Source organism: Mauremys reevesii, linkage group 16 (genome assembly GCF_016161935.1).
Source record: "Mauremys reevesii isolate NIE-2019 linkage group 16, ASM1616193v1, whole genome shotgun sequence".
NCBI classification, from domain to species: domain Eukaryota; kingdom Metazoa; phylum Chordata; order Testudines; family Geoemydidae; genus Mauremys; species Mauremys reevesii.
Window position 1 is genome coordinate 6,137,219 of NC_052638.1, and position 22,273 is coordinate 6,159,491.

At 63.7% G+C, this 22,273-nt stretch overlaps 1 protein-coding gene across 3 annotated transcripts; it reads left to right on the forward strand.

Annotated features, from left to right (window-relative positions):
• Positions 1 to 1,425: 1,425 nt before the first annotated feature.
• ELMO3 (engulfment and cell motility 3) lies at positions 1,426 to 22,246 on the forward strand. Of its 3 annotated transcripts, none has more exons than XM_039503968.1 (21): positions 1,426 to 1,447; positions 4,638 to 4,769; positions 4,931 to 4,971; positions 5,512 to 5,584; positions 5,689 to 5,739; positions 6,166 to 6,335; positions 7,292 to 7,391; positions 7,483 to 7,634; positions 9,335 to 9,413; positions 10,420 to 10,470; positions 10,771 to 10,893; positions 12,462 to 12,593; positions 13,754 to 13,858; positions 15,152 to 15,260; positions 15,543 to 15,679; positions 16,371 to 16,534; positions 17,074 to 17,186; positions 18,179 to 18,283; positions 18,914 to 18,996; positions 19,679 to 19,759; positions 20,876 to 22,246. In XM_039503968.1, exons 2-21 carry the CDS (start codon positions 4,692 to 4,694, stop codon positions 21,086 to 21,088), a joined length of 2,160 nt encoding a protein of 719 aa, XP_039359902.1. In that variant the 5' UTR covers positions 1,426 to 1,447; positions 4,638 to 4,691; the 3' UTR covers positions 21,089 to 22,246. The 3 variants fall into 3 exon arrangements, with proteins under 3 accessions (XP_039359902.1, XP_039359904.1, XP_039359903.1); XM_039503970.1 differs by having other exon boundaries at positions 1,432 to 1,545; XM_039503969.1 differs by lacking the exon at positions 1,426 to 1,447 and adding an exon at positions 1,829 to 1,949.
• The last annotated feature ends 27 nt before the right edge of the window (positions 22,247 to 22,273 follow it).

Below are 22,273 nucleotides of genomic sequence, written 5' to 3' on the forward strand. Positions count from 1 at the left end.
ACTGGCCTGCTTTATGCTGAAGAGCCGTGTGCAGGTAACAACTGGGTATGGATCCGCCCTCCCTTCCGAGCTGAGAGCAGTCCTGGGCCCCGGGGAACCTGGGCCCCCTTCCCCTGACTAGGCCTGAGCGCTGGGCAGCGGGAGCAGGTGGCCATGAAAAAAGAGGGTCCTGATTTAGAACTAGTCCTGCTGCTGTAGGGGGCTGGGGCAAGCACCCCCTGCCATGGCCTTTCCCCGGGGGAGGGGGGAGGGACTGAACCCCAGACCAGCCCATGAGGGAGCCAGGGATTGGGCTAAGTGCGAGGGCTGCCCCAGGATGCATGGAGATCTGCAGCTGAGATGTGGGTTTTACCCACGGAAGCTTATGCCCAAGTAAATCTGTTAGTCTTTGAGGTGCCACCGGACTCCTCATTGTTTTTAAGAAACAGCTGGACAATCAGAGGCATTTGTGTATGCGTCAGTGTCGGCAAGATGGGGATTACTTACAGAAATACGGATTTTTAATACATTTTGAATTCCCCGGGGGAAGAGAGGGACTCGCTTGACTAGAATCCAGAAGAGTATTAGAGGACTCCACCCCTATTGGAGATATGGATTCCTTGGGCGAGGTAACAGAACGACGAAAGCTCGTGCAGCCTACAGGCTCAGAAACAAAAGGGCAAAGTACAGGAACCCCAAATGTATTTATTTCATTTAATTACTTTCATTTCAGGTGCACAGCTCCTGAGATTTGCGGTCTTGTGGTTACTCTATCGTGGGGTTGTATATCTATAGTAAAAATTACAGTAGAAATTTGCCATTGAGAAGCGTGTCATATAAGATAATATAGGGCCCTTTAGGCAGGGCTGGCTTTATCATTTTTGCTGCCCTAAGCCCCCCCCCCCCCCAAAAAAAGCTGCTGGGACTTTGTCACTCCAAGCACGAACAGAATACTGCGCCTTAGCACCTGCTTCCTCTGGGGGTGCCGGGAGCCGGCCCTGCCTGTAGTGAATATTTGAGACCTAAAGTTTGTGCACCCGTGAGGCTGTGAAAAAGCTGGGGGTGCTGCTGGAGGGAAAGGGAACATTAGTGGATCAAAGGAAACCGGAGTTTTGAGAGGAACAGGGGAACTCAGTCAGCCTTAAAGTCACATGATCCCCGAGACTAAACTTCGATATTGGAAAAAGCAAAGAAAAACGTCGCATTAAAGATGCACGTTGCCCTGTGCGTAGGCAGTGCTGGACTTAGGGTGACCAGGCAGCACATGTGAAAAATCAGGCTGGGGGTGGGGGGTAATAGGAGCCTCTATAAGAAAAAGACCCCAAAATCGGGACATCTGGTCACCCTAGCTGGACTAACCCAGCGAGCGGGGAGTGCCGAAGCTAGGGCGAGAGCAGGGGGTGCGGTCATGCCTCGCCCCGCTGAGCCCCAGGCCCGGGGGACTGGCCCCGCTTGTTCGGCACACGGGGTGAGGCCCCTGGACACCCAAGGGGATTAGGCGCCTGTCACAAGCCGGGAGTCCCGCTGTTCCGGCCGGGCCGGTCAGTGGCTGAAGCGACGGGTGAGGTAACGCCCGCGGCGATGGTGGTTCAGCGCTGCGCCCGGGCGCCCCTCTGCCGAGGCTCGGAGCACGGCGGGGCTCGGGGCGGGGAGCCGGGCCTGGCCGGGGTGTGCGAGAGGCTCCAGGGGCTCCCGGCGCGGGGCTGCCCGGGGGGCGGAGCGGCACCTCCTGCGGGGGCCCCTGCCCCGCCCCCTAGTTCTGCAGCCGCTGCCGGCGGCTCAGTGTCCGGATCTGGGGTAACCGCCCCCCGGTCCCCCCAACGCCGGCCCCGGCCCCCGCCCCCACAGCAGAGCGCGGCCGGGTTCGGCTCCCCGGGTCCCTCCCGCCTCCCGCCCCGCCCCGAGGGCGGAGACCCGCGGCCCCGACCCGGAACTGCAGGCGGCGGCGGCTCCGCGAGGTGCCCGGGCCGGTGAGTGCGGCGGGGCGGCCCCAGAGCCCTGCCCCGGGGGCCCGTGGGGGCGGGCTGGGTGCTAGGTCCCAGGGGTGTGATGGTCCCGGGGGTGCAGTGGCCCCCTGGGGTGCCCTATGGAGGCTGGGGGCGGCCCAGGTGCTATGGCCCCAGGGGTGCGGGTGCCCTGGATGCTAAGGTCCCAGGGGTGCCCCATGGAGGCCGGGGGTGGCCCAGGTGCTATGGCCCCAGGGGTGGGGGTGCCCTGGATGTTAAGGTCCCAGGGGTGCCCCATGGAGGCCGGGGGTGGCCCAGGTGCTATGGCCCCAGGGGTGGGGGTGGCCTGGGTGCTATAGTGGGTGCTAGGTCCCAGGGGTTGGCCGGGTGTTATGGCCCCAGGCGTGGGGGTGGGCCGGGTGCTAGAGCCTGGGGGTGGGCTGGGCCGGGTGGCCCTTGGCATCAGGCACACCAGCTGTTCCTTCCCTCCGGCTCCCTGCTCAATGGCGGGTCCGTGTCCCCTCCGCTCCTCTCCCTTTCGGGGTTGGTGGGTGTAGCTGAGCTGGCAGCCCGAGGCTCGGTTACCCTGCCTGGCTCTGCCCGGCCCAGGGCACACATGCTCTGGCAGGTTCAGCCTGGCTCTGTGCCAGCCGTACGCTCCCAGCCAGGGGTTGGAGCTAGCTGGGCCTGTCAGCCCCATGACCCGTTCCTGCGGTGCCCTGTCCCTGCCCGCTGTGGTCGTGCTCTGCATTGCGAACATACCAGTTATTCAACCAGAGCCGTAACTCGCTCCGAAAGGCCTGCAGGTGAGCGGCAGAGCTCTCTGCAAAGCGTGTCTGGCCCCACCAGACGTTCGAAGGAGAACAACCCAACCTACCGCAGCCAGCGTGGTGCGAGGCCGCCAATGGGCACGTTTAGGCCATGCTGTCAGGATAATACAGCCACCACCGGGGAGGAGACAACGCGGGCGCCGTTACGCAGAACGCTGCAGAAAAGAAGCCACATCCATCACCCATCCGCTCGGAAGCCTGGACACGCCAGCAGGAGACCGAAACACACGGCGAATGTTGGCGGACGCTCTGACCGCGTGGGAGGATTAAAAAAAAAACCCCTAACTCTAACCCTCTCCTCAGGCTGGCTGCTCGGCATCCGCCGGCTTGTGCTCAGTCGATTTAAACACCGCTGGGTGTGTCTGCACAGGGACAAAGAACCCACCGCTGGCCCCGGCTCAGCTGTGTAGATGCTTCAGCTGGCGCTCTGGGACCCTGCGAGCGTGGAGGGCAAAGCTGCCGCTAGGAATAAGCAGACTAAGCAATTGCTTAGGGCCCTGAGCAGCTCCAGGGAGCCCCCCATTTGCTTTTGGGCGGGGAGGGGGGGATATTCCTGCTTAGGGCCTGCAATGGGCCGGCCTGAGCTGGAACCACTGCACAGCAAATTTTAGCTCCACCTCCTGAGCCTTGCGAGCCTGGCCCAGGTGCGGCCGAGCCGTGGGACTTTTAGCTGTGTAGACCTACGCTAACGGGCTCTTGGCTGGAGAGGATTCTGCTGTCTGGTCGAACCCCACGTATGGAACCCGTCGCTCGGCGATTCGCAGGGAAGTGACCAGTGGTGTGGGTTTGCCAAGCCCCGCTTGACAGTCGTCGTGGGTTCGCTTTTGCTGTTGCTCTTCCTTTTTTCCCTTCCTGGCTGCCCTCCGCTTTTTCTTTCTCTTTCCTGAAATAGCCGGGGGATCTCTTTTCTTGCAGTCTTCAGAGCCGGCTTCCTCTTTTCTCTTTCTCTGCCTCTGCCTCCTCCCTTCCCACTCCTACCTTCCAGGTATTCTCTCTCTCTCACCCCCTATCAAATCCTACCAGCCTCTCCTACCCCTTGTTACCAGAGCCCTGCTGAGCAGCTGACTAACTCTGCTGGCTGCAGGGTGATGGCAGAGCTGGGGGGAGCTCTGATCAGGGCAGTTCTCTGCCCTCTCTCTGGCTGCTGCCTTTTCTGCTGCTTTACCCCTTCTCCAGCCTCTCTTTGAGTTCCCTGCCGCTGCCAGCAGGTTCTGGGGCCTGCCGGCAGCTTTCCCAAGTGGCCTCTGAATGAAACTGACCGGCTGCTTGAGGGTCAGTTTCTACGGGGCTGCTGCTTGTGGCCTCTCTCAGCCCCAGCTGAGGCGGGGGAGACGGAGACGTGTTTACATTACTGAGCTGATGTCGAAAAAGGCCCCCTAGGCACAGCACAGGTCCATGGAAAGGGTGTTTCTGCCGGCGTAGTGACTTGCCTCCCTGACCAACGGTAACGGTGCCAACAGAAGCGCTGTGCTCCTGCGTGATCCAACGCAGGCTTGGATTGCGCAGGAGAGAGCGTTCTCCTCCCCCTGGCTGAGTGGGGTTTTCAGGCTGTGCCCCCGGCCGTCACGGCACCTGATGGCCCTTAGCGTCGGCTTCCGCGTGGAGCGCTGCTGGTGCCCCGTGTGCTGATGGCTCGTGGCTGCTCCCATCTGCCCGGGATCCCGCTGGTCCCCTGCCCAGGGTGGGGGGCCCCTGGAGGACTGTAATTCTGTGGTGCATTCATTAAGCCCTTGTTCATCGTCCCCGTGCCCAGGTGCGTTCCCAGTGGTGGGCGTGGTGCCACCTGGCGCACTCGAGGGCGTGCCAGTCCCACAAGCGTGATGCAGGCGGGTGACTTCTGAGCGGTCGTCGCGACTGAGTGACCCCCCCCCTTCTCTTTCAGGAGTTGCTGTGTGGGGCGGGGAAGGTTCCGCGCAGGAGCCGGAGAACCGGGACCATGGCGCCCCCCAAAGACGTAGTGAAAATCGCCATTCAGATGATGGGAGCCATCCCGCAGCTCATCGAACTCAACCAGGTAACATCCTGCCTCCTGGAAGGCCCAGCTGGCATGGGGGGGGGTCCTGCTACTGGAGGGGCTGGCAGGGCAGGGCTGTGTCTCGTGCTGTGTGCTCGGTTCTGTGCCGGGGGGCGACGCCTGGGCCATGCTCCCCACACGCTGTTTCTCTTTGTTTTCAGACCAAGCCCCTGGCTGCGGTTGTGAAGGAGGTTTGTGACGTGTGAGTAACTCTCCTGGCTGCTCTCTAGCCGTGGCAGTTTGGGGGCTGTGGTAAAAGCCGCCTGGGCAGCTGTGGGGAGTTCATGGCCCTCCACCTGCCCTGGGGGGAGGACCCAGGTGTTCGAGAGCAGCCCCTGGCCCATGTCCCTGCCCCCCAGGGTGCACCGCCAGGGCAGATGGAGAGTCCAGGGCTCCCCACGGTGGCCCAGGCTCTCTGGGCAGCTCTGACCCCAGCCCCAGTTTCTGGCCAGGCCAGGGGGGTGGAGCCTTGGGGGAAAGGGAGGAGCAGGGGGCAGGGCCCTGGCGGGGGCGGTGGTGTGAAGGGCCACAATAAATCTTACTCCGCCTCTGTTGGGGACCATCTCTGAGAATGAGCAGGCCCTTTGGGGGCCGTCTCGCCCCTCCCCCAGCTCTTTGGCTGGCCCCTCTGCTCCCCACCCAGAGCGTGTGCCCTTCCCTCGGCCCAGCTGTGTGGCACGCCGGGCAGCCGGCAGGCAATGAGCATGGGTTGGGGGGGACCTGTCTCTCTCTCCCGCTGCAGGTGGAACCTGGGCAACGCCGAGCACTACGCCCTGCAGTACGTGGACGGGCAGCAGACGTACATCACCGAGTCGGTGAGTGGCCGGCAGCGCGTGAGGCCCTCGCTGGCTCCCGGAGCCCGCTGGCCGGTTCCGACCTACAGATTCTTCATCCCGTGTCCTTGTCTGTCTCCTTGTAGAACCGTGCGGAGATTAAGAATGGGAGCATTCTGCGGCTGACCACTTCTCCGGTACGTCCCGCCCGTCTCCTCCTGCCTGCTTTGTGACTGGAGAGTCAGAGCTAGACACGGATCCTGCCGCTGACTCGCCGTCGATCCCCCGTGCCTCGGTTTCCCCAGCAGTAACGTGGGGATAAGGATACTGACCTGTCTCAGTACAATTCTAGGGGGATTTGAGGTTTGACTAGTGTCTGTAAAGTGCTTTGAGATCCCTGGTGCCAAGCAGTGTTGCTATTGCTCAGGTCCGGCTTCCCGTTTCAGCTCCCGCCGTGGGACTGCTCTGGCCTGACCCCTCTGTAGTGTAACCTCTTCACCCAGTCTCTCCCTATGGGATTGTCCTGGCCCAATTTCCCCCCTCACCCTGTTGGGATTCCCAGTCCCTGATGTCCCCTCTTGCTGTTCCTGGTCTCATGCGGTGGTCTGACTCTGGTCTGGCAGGATCAGGAGGCAGAGCGGCTGCACAGCGGGATCCGGAGTCACAACCTGGACGTGAAGGCAGACTCCCTGAAGAAGCTGGCGAACCTCTCCCGAGACATCACCTTTGCCCAGGAGTTCATCAATAGGAACGGCCTGAAACAGCTCTTCCTTATTGTGGAAGAGGGGAACGAGTGAGTGAGTCGCTCCTCTCTGCCCCTCCCAACATCCGATGAGTTCCCCTCTCTGCCCCCACGTGCCTGGCTTGTCCGTTCCCCAGCCCCCTCCCCTGCGAGGCTGTGCAGCCAGGGGAGGTAGGATGCCTTTGCAGTACGCGCTCTGCATGCATTGCATGCACCCTTGTGCTCTGGGAGTCTAGCCTCCGCCTGGGGCCCTGGCAGGGCAGGACTTGCCCCTGGTAGGTTTGTCCATCCCAGATGTTCCATCCCTCCCCTGGGGAGACTGGATCTCACGGCCAGGAAATCTCCTGATGATCATCCTGCGTTGTTCTGCGCCCCATTGCTCTAGTCACGGCCTCCCACGTGTACCCCCCTAACTGATCCCTCGCCCTCCTTCAGTGTGACCCCCCCCCCCGGATATTCGCCGTGTCCCTCTCCGTCATCGCTTGGCCAGGCCGGACAGACGTAGCTCTTCGGCTTCTTCCTCGGTCTCGGCTTTTCTTTCAGCAGGTGTCAGTGTTCCCTGGGGCCCCGCCGGGCAGCCTGCACTTTCCTGGCTCCACGCCGGGTGTCGTCTTGTCTGGCAGCGCTGCGTGTGCGTGTCGTTAGACTCCATTGTAGAGCATGTGCCCGAGGCAGCAGAATTCAGGGGTTACCCTGGGTTTCCTTGATGCTTGTAGGCTTAACTGTGCAACCTTAACGTCCTGTGTCCTTGGCGCTTTCCGGGTCTCCAAACTCCTCCTTGGGCTAAGCCAGAGGCTGATTTCTTGTACCAAGTGTTCTCTCTCCGTTGCTCATCTCCTGTCTCTTTCTCTCGCCCTCTCCCTGTTTTCTGTCTCTCTAGGTGTTTCTAATGTGCCCATCGCTGTGGTGTCTGGGTGGCTTTGTCCCTGCTGCCCCGGCCTATCGAGCGGCGTTTCTGTGGGGTTCCCGGGCCCCCTCTCACCATGTTTGCTGTTCTGTTGCTCCAGTATAGGGGAGATTCTAGCTCACACCCTGAAGGCCTTCATGGAGCTGATGGAGCACGATTTTGTCTCCTGGGAGACGCTGAGTCCGGCCTTCATCAAAAAAGTAGGTGCCTCCCTGGGGCCTTTGCGCCCCCCGCCGTGCCGTGGCGGCTGAGCTCGGCGTCTCTGACCTCCCGTTGCTCCCGTTGTTACAGATAGTGAGGTACGTCAACACGGGTGGGATGGACGCCTCCGTCCAGCAGCTCTCTCTGTCCATCCTGGAGAACATGGTCCCGAGCAGCCGCCCCCTCTTTGAGCTGGTCAAACATGAAGTGACCCTGGATCGCCTCCTCGCCCACCTGCAGGTGTAAGTACAGCCCCGGGCGCCGACTTTCAGCGTTCACCCCTGCTTGGCCCTGAGGCCCCGCCCCCTCCCCTGAGGCTCCGCCCCTGCCCTGCCTCTTTCCAGCCGTGCTCCTCCCCTTCCCCCCAGTGCCTCCTACCCGCCACTGAACAGCTGATTGGCAGTGGGCGGGAGGTGCTGGGTGGAGGGGGAGGAGCTGATGGGTGGGGCCTGCCGAACAGCTGATCGGTGGGTGGTTGCTGACCATGGAGCCGGCACCTATGAGTACAGCGCAAGCCATGATCCCATCCTGCCTCTGCCGGCCTCCATCTCCTCGGCCTGCCCCGCTTCCCTGGGGAGAGCAATCCGCAGCCTACGCCAGTTCCCTGCACCTCCGCCTTCCTTCTCCACTATGATCTCAGCACAGCCCGCTGGGCTACGGCCGGGCAATGCTCTCTAACCCGCCTCCCTCGCGGGGACTCGCCCCTCGGGTGTTTGGTAACCGCGTCCCGGCTTAGCTACGTGTAGTTCTATATCTCCGTCCGCCTGGCTTGCTCCGTGTTGCCCCCTCCCCCCCCCCCCCCCCCCCGAGTTTTGCTGCTTCTCCAGGCTTCCCATCTAGCTCCGGCTGGGAACGAGCTCCCCGGTAGCCCCCAGCATGCCGGCTGCGCATGCACTGTAGCCAGTTAGAGACAGGTGGGCCTGTTTGCCCCTCTGCTCCGGCACATCGCAGACCCTCACTCCTTTGCTGGGTGTGCTCATTGCAAGGTCCCTCAGCACTGCCGCTCGCCGGCTTGCGCTCTCCCACGGACTCTCTGGCACCAGGAACACACTCAGCATCGGGGTGCTGTTGGAACTGCACCCCTGGCCGATCTCGGGGGGATCTGAGCTGGCGGAGTCGTGTGCCAGCTCTGAAATGAGCCGCAGACTCTAGGCAGTTACAGCCCCCCAGGAGAGCAGAGTCTGGGGGTCCCAGCAACCCGAGCTGGTCCTGACTTGTTCCTGCCCTTGGTCCGGCCGGGTCTGTAGCGAACACTCTCTGGTTTCTCCTTTATCCTCTTTTCTCCACTCCTGCCCCGGCCAGCTCGACTCCATGCGGCTCTGGGAACTCTGGGCGTGTGGCATCGCCCTCTCCTGCCCCCGGTGAGCCCGGCCAGCCTCCCCCTGACACGGGCTGAGGGGGCAGCTCCTTGCCCTGCTGTCCCTCGCCGGTTCTGGAACGGCCCCCGTCTGCCTGGCTGGGCAGCAGGGTGCGGGGAGCTCCCCCTCCTGCCTGGGTATAAGCCCTGCCAGCATGGCGCAGGCGCTCGGGGCCCGTCTGCTGACGCACAGCCTGTCAAATGCAGGCGGTCGCCTCCCCTGCCCGCCCCAGGCCCCCTTCTCCCTGCACTGTCGGCTGGGTCGTGCCCTGGCCTTCCCCACCCCAGTTCTCTCTCCTGGCCCCTGAATGCCCTTCAGTCTCTTCGTGCCCACTCTCTGCAGGGAGCCCGCTGCCCTTATGGTGCCCGCTGTGCCCTGGCACCGGGCGCCAGTGGAACATCCCCTGATCTGTACCTGGCTCGCAGATGCCTCCGGCCGGCTTCCCCGCTGGGAGCTGCCTGCTGTGTGCAGCCCGGTTGCATGGGGCTGGTGGGGACAGCTGGGCTGGGAGATGAGCTGGGGGAGGGCGGCTCAGGCCCACCCTCCGGGCTAGTCACACTAGTGGTTCGTTTCCTTGCCCCTAGGACCAACCAGCAGCTGCAGCTCAAAGCCATGGCGCTGCTCATCGCCCTGCTGCTGAATGCCAGCGACACGGAGAGGAGGGTAAGGTCCCCCAGCGCTAGCCATGCCCCGGGGCTCACTGTGGGGCTGGGGGCGAAGAGGAATGCAATCTGGGGGGCAGTCACTGGGCTGCGAGCCCTCTGGGAAGGGCTGTTTGGGGCTGGGGCAGGGGAGGACGGGGGCTGCCTGTCCGTGTTGGAAAAGACAGTGGTCAGGTCAGGGGAGCTGTGCCAGGCCCGGCTTGACCTGCCTGCCAGGGGTGTCGCCCTGCTGGGCTGCTCCATGAGGCGCTTTGCCTAGGAATGTCCCAATGCTGCTAGCGCCAGCTCAGCTCCCGGGAGGGGGCGATGCCGGAGCCCTGGCGTAGAGACGGGCCAGCGTTCTAACTACTGTGGTGTCCGACCCCCCTCGGGCAGGTCGGGAAGACGCAGGGTCTAACAGCAGTAGCTGGTGCCTGTCTGCACTAGGGCTCCGGCTGGCTCCACGGCCGATTGCAGCCCGGGGCGCTGGCTGCTTGCCTGGAGCATCCTGCTGAGTCGCATTGAGCTCCCAGCACCACGGCCCTGCTCCCCCCCGGCTGCTGCGGAAGGAGACGCGTGTGGCCAAGGGGCAGACCAGGGCAGCTGGGCATGGGCCTTTGCTCTGCCTGCCCCACCTCTCCCCTTCGAACAGCGGCACTTCCGTTGCCCTGCGCGGCACCGAGAACGTGGCAGGGACTAACTGGCCAGCTGCTTTATTGCCCTCTGTGCCCTGCGCAGAGCCCCGCAGAGCCAGCACCCGCAGGGTCAGGCCGTGCCCGCCCCTCCGCTCTCTGGACTTCCCCCCGAGCAGGAGGCGCCCGGGCGCTAGATCCTTTCGTTCCCTGCACGCCCGTGTGGCTGTTCTCCTCCCCCCCCCGCCCCGCCCCGCCTGAGCAGCTGGCCTCGCCCGCTGGGTTGGTGGGGAGAGCGGCTGCTGGAGGCAGCCGGCCGGCGGCTGCGGGGAGCTCGGTGCAGCGGGCGGGGCTGGGCTGGGAGCCGCGCGTCTCACCAGCTCTCTCCCTTCCTAGGACATGATGGGCTATCTGGGCGAGAGGAACATCCGGCAGTTCATTCACAAGGTGAGGATGCAGAGAGCTCCTGCCTCACGCCCCTCCCTGCCCCTGTGCTCTGCCCCCTTGCGGCTGGGCTGCCCGACCCCTAAGCCAGGTGTCTGTGCGCCCAGAGGCGCCGCCTGCAGCATTTCTGTCCCCTTCCCTCTCCTGCCAGTGCGGCTGTGCCCTCCCGCTCCCCGCCCTGGCACCTGGGTGCCTGCAGCTGCGTCTGTCCAGTGCTGGCCCCAGCAGCTCTCAGCCTGGGAGAGGGGCACGGAAAGCTGGGCTCAGGCTGGGGTCAGTGACGGCCTTTGGGGGTTCCCGTAGAACATTATCCACGCCTCGGAGCCGATGGGGGATGAGATGGCCCATTATCTCTATGTGCTGCAGTCCATCACCCTCAACCTGCTGGAGCGGAGGATGCGGACCCCCATGGACCCCTTCTCGCAGGTCTGCCGGGCTCTTCTCCCCCTTATCCCCTGCGCGGGCCTGTCGGGTGAGCTCTCTCCCCCTCTCCTGGGTCTGCCCTGGGCGCTCTCCTCCTCGGGACTCTTCCGCAAAGTGTCCCCCTCCCACCTTTCCTGCCCCTGCCCCAGAGAGCTGAGCCCCCCATGGCGCCAGCCTCTCTGCCATTACACTGCTCTTCTGCTTCCAGTCCTGCTGAGAGTTGGCTGGAGGGGATGGTGCTACCGCCCCCTGCTGGTGGAGGGAGGCAGGGTGGTGCTGTCCCAGGGGTGCCCAGGTCGCGTAGGGCTGCGTTTGGGTGCTCAGCACCCACAGCTGGAACCGGCCTTTCCAAGGGCTCGGCTCAGCTCCCGGGGTGGAACCCATCTCAGAAGAGAGAATTACAGCTGGAAAGGTGCAGAGACGGGCAGCGCAAACCATGTGGGGGATGGAGCAGCTTCCGTACGAGGAAAGATGAACAAGACTGGGACTGTTCGGCTCAGAAAAGAGACGACTGGGGGGGGATATGATGGAGGTCTCTAAAATCATGGCTGATGTGGAGAAAGTGACTAGGGAAGTGTTATGTGCCCCTTCACACAAGACAAGAACCGGGGTCACCCAATGAAATTAACAGGCAGCAGGTTTAAAACAAACAAAAGGAAGGACTTCTCCACACACCGCACAGGCAACCTGTGATGGGATGTTGGGGTGGGATCTGAGTGACTACAGAGAATTCTTTCCTGGGTGCTGGCGGGTGAGTCTTGCCCACATGCTCAGGGTTTAGCTGATCGCCAGATTTGGGGTTGTGAAGGAATTTTCCTCCAGGGCAGATTGGCAGAAGCCCTGGGGGGGTTTTCGCCTTCCTCTGCAGCATGGGGCACGGGTCACTTGCTGGAGGATTCTCTGCAGCTTGAGGTCTTCAAACCACGATTTGAGGACTTCAATAGCTCAGACATAGGTTAAGGGTTTGTTACAGGGGTGGGTGGGTGAGATTCTGTGGCCTGCGTTGTGCAGGAGGTCAGACTAGATGATCATAATGGTCCCTTCTGACCTTAAAGCCTATGAGTCTATAACAGGGTTTGTAAAAGAACTAGCTAAGGATGAGGGGGGTGTCCCTAAGCCTCTGACTGCTAGATGCTGGGACTGGATGATGAGATGTCACTTGATAATTCCCTGTTCTGTTCATTTCCTCGGAAGCACCTGGTGTCGGCCACTGTCGGGAGACAGGACACTGGGCTCGATGCAGCTTTGGTCTGACCCTATGTGGCCAGTCTTGTGTTCTTATGTACTTGTGCCTCCGAGCCAGGCGGCCTGGTCCCTCCGCCGTCCATGGGCTTGTTCAGCTGGGCCTCCTTCCCCTCTCCTGGGTTGGGACCCCGCAAAGCTCTGGTGGTGGTGTTTGCTAGCTGGGGGGCTGTGGTCCCAGGGGCGCTAGACGGGGAGGCCTGGTGGGGCCCCTTTCTTTCCCAGCAGGGTCTGAGCTCTGCCTGTGGGGTGGGGCTCGGGGCGGCAGCCCTTTCCTGGCCTCGCTAGGGCTGGACTGAGGCATCGGCCGGGCCCTGCTCTCTCTGCAGGAGCAACGGGAGCTTCTCCAGTTCCTGCGCCACAGCGCCTTCGAGTCGGAGAGCGAGCCTCCTGCCGGCACCGTCAGCGCCGAGCGCCGGCGCTCCGTGTGCGTCACCGACTTCCGCAAGCTGGGCTTCCAGGTGAGTCGCGGGGCAGGCTCCCAACCGCCCTGCCCCGAGAGCTGCAGGGGTCATGTCCTCCTCGGCTGGCGGCGGGCAGCAGCTAAGAGCGAGTCGCGGCTGTCTTGCGAAGGCAGGAGCCATGCAGAAGTGTGGCAGGCGCTGGTTCTCCCCCGGCAGCCCCCGCCTCTCTTGCCTTGGCAGGAGAACCGCGACCAGCGCTTGGCTTCTGGCAGCGTCGGGACTGCACCAGGGTGTGCTGGCCCCTTAAGGGAAGGCCTCCCCCCTCCCTGGTCCGGCCCTTCAGGAGAGGGGGTGGAAGGTGGGGGCTGTGGGCAGGAAGCAGTGCATGCTGGGAAAGGGAGAGGGGTTTAAAAACTCGCCTTCCTGCTCTGGGTGAGAAGGCGCCTGGAGAGCCCAGCAGCAGCGTGTCCTTCTCCCAGAGCCCTTGCCCCTGGGTACAGGGTCTGGCCCCAGCCCCTCTAGAGGGCAGCTCAGTGCCCACCCCTCGAGCGTGGGCTTGGGCCTGGACCAGGCAGTGACACGACTGTCCTCTCCAGACTCCACTGTCCCTGCTCCCTACGGCTACGTCTTCCCTGCCCCTTCCACGGGACACGTCCGCAGCCCCCTCCCAGCTCTGGTCCTGGCTCCATCCCCCCGGCAGGGGAGAACCCCTACCTGGACCGTGGCCTTGCACCACATGAGATTGCAGGATCCTTCACGTCAGCCAAGAGGTGCTGGAGGACTGGGGCTCTGGGGCCAGCCTGGGCACCCGGCGCAGGCAGGAGAACGTACAAATGGCAGCTCCTCCCCATGTCCGATGGCCTCGCTTCTGTGCGCTGCATGTGTCCAAGCCCATCTGAGCTCAGCATGCCCCGCTAGAGGCCTTCAGTACGTGCTGCTGGCTTGGGGAGCCTGCGTCCTGCCCAGGCTGTGCGTCCCCACGAAGAGATGTGGAAATCTCATTCGGTTCTCACTGAGCCGCCTGGCTCCATCTCAGCCCCTCGTTCCCCACCGCGCAGCACAGCGAGGTCTGTGGAGCCGTCGGGAGCCCGTGGGACAGTGACCGATACGAACCGACTGTCCGTATCAGCGTCCGCCACAGCAGCCCTCTCCTTTGCACTGGGGGCTCTTTGCATTATGGTCAGTCACGAAAGCTGCGTCCGCTTGTGTCCTCCCAGAACTACAGTAACCCTGCCCAGGACCTGCACCGCGCGCCCCCGGGACTGCTGGCCCTGGACAACATGGTCTTCTTCTCCAGACACTGCCCCAGCGCCTATAGCAGAGTGAGTGTGTGTTCCCGGCTCGCGAGCTGCGCCCCAGCCACAGCCCTGGGAGGTTTCTCCCAGCTCTCCGGGTTTGCCTACGCGTGGCGCTATTCAGAAATAGTTAGTTCACTTCAAATTCCCTCCCTACCTTAATCTGAATTAACTTTCCAGTGTAGACGAGCCTTTATTTCTCGTAGCTGGAGAGCCAGCGCCCCCTAGCAGTAGGTCTGCCTGGGCCTTCCTATCCTAAGGCCGTTTTGTCAGTTATTCGTAACATCCTCAGCTGTTCGGCCAACGTTCATGCTGCTTTGTCCCTGCCTGAGGCTGGCGGGGTCGGGGAAGGGGGGTGTTGAGCCAGGCTATTTTGGAGTGCAAGGAAAGCAGCAACTACACTTTGGGTACAGATATTGGCGGTGTTTTTGTCCCGCTCTCGTGCTGAAGCAGGTTGGGCACCTGAACTTTCCTGTGGCCCTTGGGGAACCAGAGGGGATTTCAGCGCTGCTAAAAACTTTCTCTGGTTCGGCCGAAATAGAATAGTGTAAAAATCTTCACACGCGTGGAGTAAAAGCGCTCAGGAGCCTGGGCGGGAAACGTGGGCAAATTCTCTCCTTTGTGCTGTACAGGGGACAGACTAGCTGAGAACAAGGGTCCTTTCTGTGTGTCTGTAAAACCTACAAATAAATGCAGCTCAGGTCCTGATAGCAGCACGGCGTCCCCCCGGGCGCTGAGCAGCCCTGGCGCTGGGGGCGGTGACGTAGTATGGATGGTACCGTAGCGCCCTGATTCTGGAGCTGGCCGAGATGCCAGTAAAAACATTGTGTCCCTGAAAAATGCCTGTGGGGGGCGGTGGAGTGGGGATGCGACGATGCGTGTGGCTGTGGGGGGGGGGAAGGGTGGTCCCATGGCGGGGGGACGGGGTGGCGGGCGGGGCGGCCGGAGGGGTGCCGCAGGGGTGCCGGCGGGACGGTGCCGAGTGGTCTCCTTGCACTGGTCTGCCCGTCCCGTCTCCATGCGTCTCCTTTCAGTTCCCAAGCGAGCTGGGCTGCTTCGGGGCATGATGCTTTCTCATTGATTTCTCGCTGCCACTGAATTCTAACCCGCCTGCCCCGGGGGGCCGGGATCCCTTTGTGGGGCACCCGAACCCTGAGCTTCCTGACCGTGGTGCAGCTGTGGGAGCCTTTGGGCTTGGAGGGGGTACGCGGACCCTACCCGTCACTGCCCTCGCTCGCCCTCAGAGCCGCCCCTGCCTGGGAGAGCTCTGTGGCGGCTCTGCCTGCCTGGGGGAGCTGTGACGGGGCCTGTGTCTCTCAGTTTGTCCTTGAGAACAGCAGCCGTGACGATAAACACGAGTGCCCGTTTGCCCGGAGCAGCATCCAGCTCACCCTGGCCCTCTGCGAGATCCTGCATGTCGGGGAACCATGTGAGTGCACGGCCCCTTGCGTCTGCTAACGTAGCCCGTCCAGAGCCCCACAACGCCCGGCTGAGTTAGGGGGTGGGCGCAGCTGAAACCGGTGGGCATCACAGATCCTGGCTGGGTTAGGGGGTGGGCGCAGCTGAAACCTTGTGGTTGTCCTGGCTGCGGGGGGGATGGGTGCAGCCATACCCTGCGGGCATCATGGTCCCCATTTCCGGGACCTCCTGGTTGTCGAGGTTTTCCAAAAGAGCAGGGAAACCTGGTCCCATTGTGTCCTCCTTGCCTCAGGCTCGGAGACGGCCCAGGCCTTCTACCTCATGTTCTTCGGTCAGGACCACTTCTTCCAGGAGCTCTTCTGTATCTGCATCCAGCTGCAGAACAAGACCTGGAAGGAGATGCGTGCCACCCAGGAGGACTTCGACAAGGTGAGCCCCACGCTGCCATGGAGCAGGGTGTCCAGGGTCTCACTGGGCAGATGGGATCTGGACAGATCTGCACTGTGGAGCGGGATGGTGCCGTGTGCCCCGCAGAGGGTGGGGAGTGGGGTTCCGTGCTGGCGGGGCGGTGCCGTGTGCCCCGCAGGGAGTGTGGGGGGCGGTGAAGCGGGGTCCCATGCCGGCGGGACGGTGCGGCGGGGGGGGGGGTGCCGGCAGGACGGTGCCGTGTGGGGAGTGGGGACCGATGCCGGCGGGACGGTGCCGTTTCCACCGCAGGGGCATGGGGGGCAGTGGAACGGGGTCCCATGCTGGCAGGATGGTGCCATGTGCCCTGCAGGGAGCATGGGGGGTGGTGGAACGGGGTCCCATGCTGGCAGGATGGTGCCATGTGCCCTGCAGGGAGCATGGGGGGTGGTGGAACGGGGTCCCATGCTGGCAGGACGGTGCCGTGTGCCCCGCAGGGGGTGTTGGGGGCGGTGAAGCGGGGTCCCATGCTGGCAGGACGGTGCCGTGTGCCCCGCAGGGGGTGTTGGGGGCGGTGAAGCGGGGTCCCATGCTGGCAGGACGGTGCCGTGTGCCCCGCAGGGGGCGTGGGGGGCGGTGGAACGGGGCCGTGTGCCCTGCAGGGGGCGTGGGGGGCGGTGGAACGGGGTCCCGTGACAATGCCTTGCGTCCGCAGGTGCTGCAGGTGGTCCGGGAGCAGATCACCCGGACCCTGTCCCTCAAACCCACCTCCCTGGAGCTGTTCAAGACCAGAGTGAACGCGCTTAACTACAGCGAGATCCTGAGACTGCGGCAGACGGAGCGGATGCACCAGGAGGAGACGCTGGCCGTGCCCGTGCTGTGAGTGGGAGCGGGGCCGGGGCACAGGGAAAGGGACCCTGGCTCTGTATCAGGGGCTGCAGGGGGAGCCCCCTACTCTGCCAGTTGGGGCCTTGGAGGTTTGGGGTCCCTGCTCTGAGCATTGGGGGGCAGGGTCTGCGGTCCCTGCGCTGAGTACTGTGGTGGCGGGGTCCCTGCACCGAGCACTGTGGGGGTGGGGCGGGTCCCTGCGCTGAGCAGTGGGGGGAGGGGTCGGCAGTCCCCGTGCTGAGCACTGTGGGGGCGGGGTCCCTGTGCCGAGCGCTGGCGGGGGCAGGGCGGGGTCCCTGCGCCGAGCGCTGCGGGGGAGGGACAGGTTCCCTGCACCGAGCACTGCGGGGGTGGGGCGGGGTCCCTGCGCCGAGCGCTGCGGGGGAGGGACGGGGTCCCTGCGCCGAGCACTGCGGGGGTGGGGCAGGGTCCCTGCTGTGAGCGCCGGCGGGGGAGCCCTGCCAGCCCGCTGGGGCTCAGCGCTGCGCTCGGGATGTACCTGCCCATGTCCCATCTCGCCCGCTCCCCAGGGAACTGCGAGAGAGGCTCAAGCCCGAGCTCCTGGAGCTGATCCGCCAGCAGCGGCTCCTGCGGCTCTGCGAGGGGACCCTCTTCCGCAAGATCAGCAGCCGCCGCAGACAGGGTGAGGTCAGGGGCAGTGCCACGTCCTGGCGCGCTGGGCCCTGACACCCGGCGGACGGAGGGGGCGCTTGGCACTGTGGGGGGAGTGGGGAGTGTCCCTCAGGTGGTGGGGGAGGGGTCCGGGTGGGCACGCCTGCGGGGGGCAGGGAGAGGGCACTGACGTACGTTCACTAAACTCGGGAGACCAGCGTGGCTGAACTGGAGGAGCTAAGGGAGACCCCCCGGGACGGTCCCACCCCCGGGCTGGCAGCCCCTGTGCTGTTGAGGAGGATGAAAGTCTCAGGGTAGGAGAAGTTCAAGCAGGAGGGTGGGAAACGATCCCAGAATTGGGACCCTCCCTCCAGATGACGCCATGGTGTCCTCTCGCCCTGAGGATACCCCGCAGCAGCGAAGTAAGGGCGGCTTGGTGTGGGGAGGTCATCGCAGCCTGAAATATTTCCAAAGGGGGGTCCCAGCAAAAAAAAGCTTGAGAATCCTGGATCTAGACAGACTTGCGTGCAGTGCTGGGGAGGAGCCGGTGGTCATGGTACGTGTCGCTACTGATGACACAGGGAAAGGTAGGAGAGAGATCCTGGGGGTCAATTTTGGGTTGCTAGGTCAGAGATTACAATCCAGGGTCTCCATAGCAATATTATCTGAAATGCTTCCAGTTCCATGCACAGGGCCGGTTAGACAGGCAGAACTGCAGGGTCTCAATGTGTGGATGAGACGACGGTGTAGGGAGGAGGGATTTAGATTTACCACCAACCAGGGAACCTTTTGAGAAAGGAGGAGCATATACAGAAGGATGGGCTCCACCTCAGCCAAAACAGAACCAGATTGCTGGCCTGTAAACTAAAAAGGTCGTAGAACTGTTTTTAAACTGAGGGCTGGGGGAAAGCCAGCACGTGTGGAGGAGCACACGGTTCGGACAGAGACACCCCTTAGGGGAGGAGGAGACGTCCGTCTGTGGGTGAGCTGGGGGCCCTGACTGCCGCTCCCTTCCCGTCCCAGATAAGCTGTGGTACTGCCGCCTGTCCCCCAACCACAAGGTGCTGCACTACGGAGACGTGGAGCAGGGGGTGCAGAGCCCCCCCATCGAGAGCCTGCCGGAGAAGAGTACGTGACAGCCAAGGGGGGGGGTCGTCCCTCAGAGGGGATGTGATCGCGGGGTGCTGAGTAACAAATGGGGGAGCGTCGATCGGGGGCTTCTGTTCTCTCTGTAACAGAGCAAGGGATGGTTGGTGACAGTGGTGGGAAATTCCAAGCGATGTTCTTCCCACGGGGCGGTTAGCCTGTGGAACTCATGGCCACAGGAAGCTGCCGAGGCCAAGAATTTAGCAAGATTCCCAGAGCGCGACTATGGAGTGGCCAGAACTGGCATCGTTCAGGCCAACACTCAGCCTAGACAGGATATTACCTGTCCTGCTTTTGGGCTTCAGCTGGTCTCTGTTAGAGAGCAGGGGCAGAGCGTCCCCATCTGCTCCTGGGGTTTGGGCACTGAGAGGGATGGGACTCCGGGTAGATGGGCCTTGGCCCTGAGCCTGCCTGGTGGGGCCTGGGCTGCTGGCATGTACCCGCCCTGCCCAGCACCCAAGGGGGCTGCCTTTCCTCGTGTGCTTGTCTTGCCAAGAGAGCTGTGCTGGGCTCCCTCGGGGCGAGTCTGCAGGGGCTTGGGCTGTGGGGCAGGGGGTGGGGGGAGCATGCTGGGCTCTGCTGAGCGCCTCTGCCATGCCTCTGTCCCCCCAGTTCCCGTGGCCGACATCAAGGAGCTGCTGGTTGGCAGGGAGTGCCCACACATGAAGGAGAAGGGCTCCGGGAAACACAACAAGGTCAGCAGCTGCTCCCTGCCCGGCCACTCACCCCCCCCCCCCCGCACACACACACAGGGCTCTGTACAGGCATGTGTCTGTCCGCGGGGTCCCAGGGGTGGGGCTGCCTGATGCCTCCCTCTGCTAGTTATCCACTGCGCTGGTCCAGGGAAGGCAGAGAGAGCAGGGATCTGAGCAGGCGCATGCTGCAATGGCAGCGGTGAAGGGCCAGCAGCTGCCCTGCATTGGCCACCGTCAGGGTCTTGCACCCCCCGGGCCGGCCAGCCGCGCAGGACCCAGTGTATAACCTGAACAGGGCAGAGCATGAGAGCCCAGCAAAGAGGTGCTGAGAGCGAACACAGCTGGGTGCTCCCCCACGGCCCAGCGAGTTCACCGGCTCCTTGCCCCGGGTTTTCCCTGCCTGGAGATTGGGAGTCACTGACACCACGTGTAGGTCTGGCAACTCTCCAGGGGCTTGTCTACACGGGCATTACTTGGCAGCCAAATAGACAGCACCCCAGCTTGCTGCACGGCATCGTCCCGGCATGGCAGCCCAGCCCTGCGACCTGTCACCGCAGGGTACAGCCCTGCCCGCTGCCTTCCCGGGCCCTGTGCTCTGCTGCACAGCCCTTCCTGCCCTCGCTGTGGCCGCACCCAGGACCGGCTGCCGAGAGATTGAGACGTGCCTGCCGTTTCCCCACAGGATGTCCTGGACCTGGCCTTCTCCATTAGCTACGACGTGGAGGAGTACTACCTGAACTTCATCGCCCCCACTCGCTACGAGGTGAGCCGCTGCCTGGGGCCCGTCGGGCCGCGTTCTAGCTCAGGCTCTGCCGTCGGCTTGGTGGGTGACCTGGGCAGTCTCTGCCCCTTTGTCTGTTTCCCCATCTGTGAAAGAGGGAGGCGGCTCCCCTTGGCAAACCCTGTGAGTGGAGGGTGCGTGGCAGGGCTGGGGGGGTCCGTGCGGACGGACAGCAGGAAGCAAGGTGGGCACATGGCCCAGAGCTTGTTCCCTGGACACGGTGGTCTGAGCTGTAACTCTCTGGGTGAGCCAGCAGTGCCCACGCCGCTCTGGGCAGTCCCACCCCACTGCCGGGGTGCAGGCAGTCGAGCCTTTGTACGTCGATGTGGCTGTGCCTTGGGGAAGGCAGGTTCTGCAGTTCACTGCCCAGGCGTCCTCAGAGGCTCACAGACCAACCTGGATGAATGGGAAGTTAGTTTCCCTCAGCCTGGGACAGGTGAGGGCCCTTGGGGATGGGCTTGAACAGACATCCAAGGGCGAGGGGTGTTGTAGGATCGATTGGGGGGGATGTGCATGGCATGGATCAGATTGGGATGGGAACACGGCACAGGCTGGGAGGAGATGGGCCTGGCCCTGCATCGGGAAGGGATGGAGGAAGAGGTGTGGTGATGGATGGCAGGGGAGTGTGGTGGACGGACGTGGAGTTAGGAGGAGGCGTATGAGATGCCAGATGCCTCTGAACGGGGGGAGGGTGCACGGTGGACTGGGTGGAGAGATGAATGCAGCGAGGGGGGCGCATTGGGGGACAGGCATGGGAGGGGACCAAGGCGTTAGCACTGTCCCTGCCTGGAGAAGACACTACACGCCGCTGGCAGCCATCCACGCAGGACTGAGGTTGAACCAGTGTGACTTTGCCACTAGCCAAGGGCCGGGGGGTCAGACCTCTGCATAGATGCTGGGGGCCAGGGACTGAGCTGTGGCTGCACAAAGCCAGCTGCCGGAGCCCTCCCCGGCCTGCTGCTGCCCCCTGACCTGTCTGAAGCACGTGGGCGAGGGGCCCACCTGGGGTGGATTGGGGTGGACGGGAGGCAGGCAGGGTGGCTCAGGCGGCGGGAGCGACTACCCCGAGGCTGAGGCCAGCTTTCGGTTGCCCCTCAGTTCTGCCTGTGGACGGACGGCCTGAACGTGCTGCTGGGCCGGGAGATGACGAGCGAGCGAACCCAGAGCGAGCTCGACATCCTGCTCTCCATGGAGCTCAAGCTGCGCCTCCTGGACCTGGAGAACATTCCCATCCCCGACGCCCCTCCCCCTGTCCCCAGCCCCCCCAGCAATTTAAACTTCTGCTATGACTTCAGCCCCCACGAACAGTGAGGGCCTTCGCCCCGGCCACGGTGCTCTCGCTCCCTGAGCCAGCCCCAGCTCCCGGCCCTGCTAGCGGCAAGTCTGGGCCAGGGGGAGGAAGGGAAAACCTGGCTCCCCCCCCCCGTGGCCCCTCTTGCTGGGCAGAGAGCGAGTGGGGGAAGGGCTGGTGGGCGAGGAGACTGGCTCCGACCTGGGCTGTGATCCCTTCCCCCCTTGTCCTGGTTCTGCCCTGAGGGAGCGGCTGAGCCTGCCCCTTCCCCGTGCTGCCCTGACCGAGTGGGGCTCACCCCAGTGCCTCACTGCCCCGGTGCTGCTGCTGTTACTGCACCATGGGGATGGCCTGGGGCTCCCCGCTCCCCACGGCAGCCTGCTCCTGGGGGGGGTTGACAGAGCCTTTGGCTGGTGCCATCCTCCCGCAGGAGTCCTCAGCTGCTGCGCTGGTACGATACGGGACACCTGGGCACGCCACGTGCACCAAGGTGGTGCCTGAGCCGGTACGATCCTGTGCTGCCCCACGCTCCCCCTGCCGCTCTCTGGGCACAGGATGCACAGTGATAAGTGACAGCCTGGGCAGGGGGGCTGGTGCCTCTCCCTGGCCCAGTACCTGCTGAGGCTCGCGCTGCTGCTGGCTCATCAGCCAGAGGCCTGGCTGACACTCAGCACCGCCCGAGGATGTCACGCTGCAGGGCAGGGCCAGCTGGCGCCCTGAGCGTTGTCGTGGTGCCAGCAGCCCCCGTTATTCTTTATGGACATGAGGGCGTTCGGGGGCTGCGGTGTTAAAGCTGCTGGGGCCAAATGGCGGAGTGACTCACAGCACAAGAAAGGGAGTCGCTGCCGGTCCCCCCTGCGAGCCTGCCCGAGCTGGGCCTGCCCGCGCCTGGCTGGGGGCAGCGGATGCTGGGCAGGGGAGGGCACCTGCTGCAGGCTCCGCTGTCACGCGGGGCTGAAGGCTGCACACTGGGAGTCCTGGCCAGGCTGCCAGCCCCCCACCCGACCTGTGGCTCAAGCTGCATGAGGGGAGCCGAGCCGTCCCTGGTCCCAGCCCAGCACGGTCTGTCTCGCCCCTCCTACCATCTCCCCCACCCCGCGACCCACTGCACCCCTCAGCCAGAATGCTGCACTTACTAACCGGCCAGCCTGCTTCCCTGGCCCCTCGCCCTGCTCTGTCCCGCTCCGGCCTGGTGCCTCTACTGA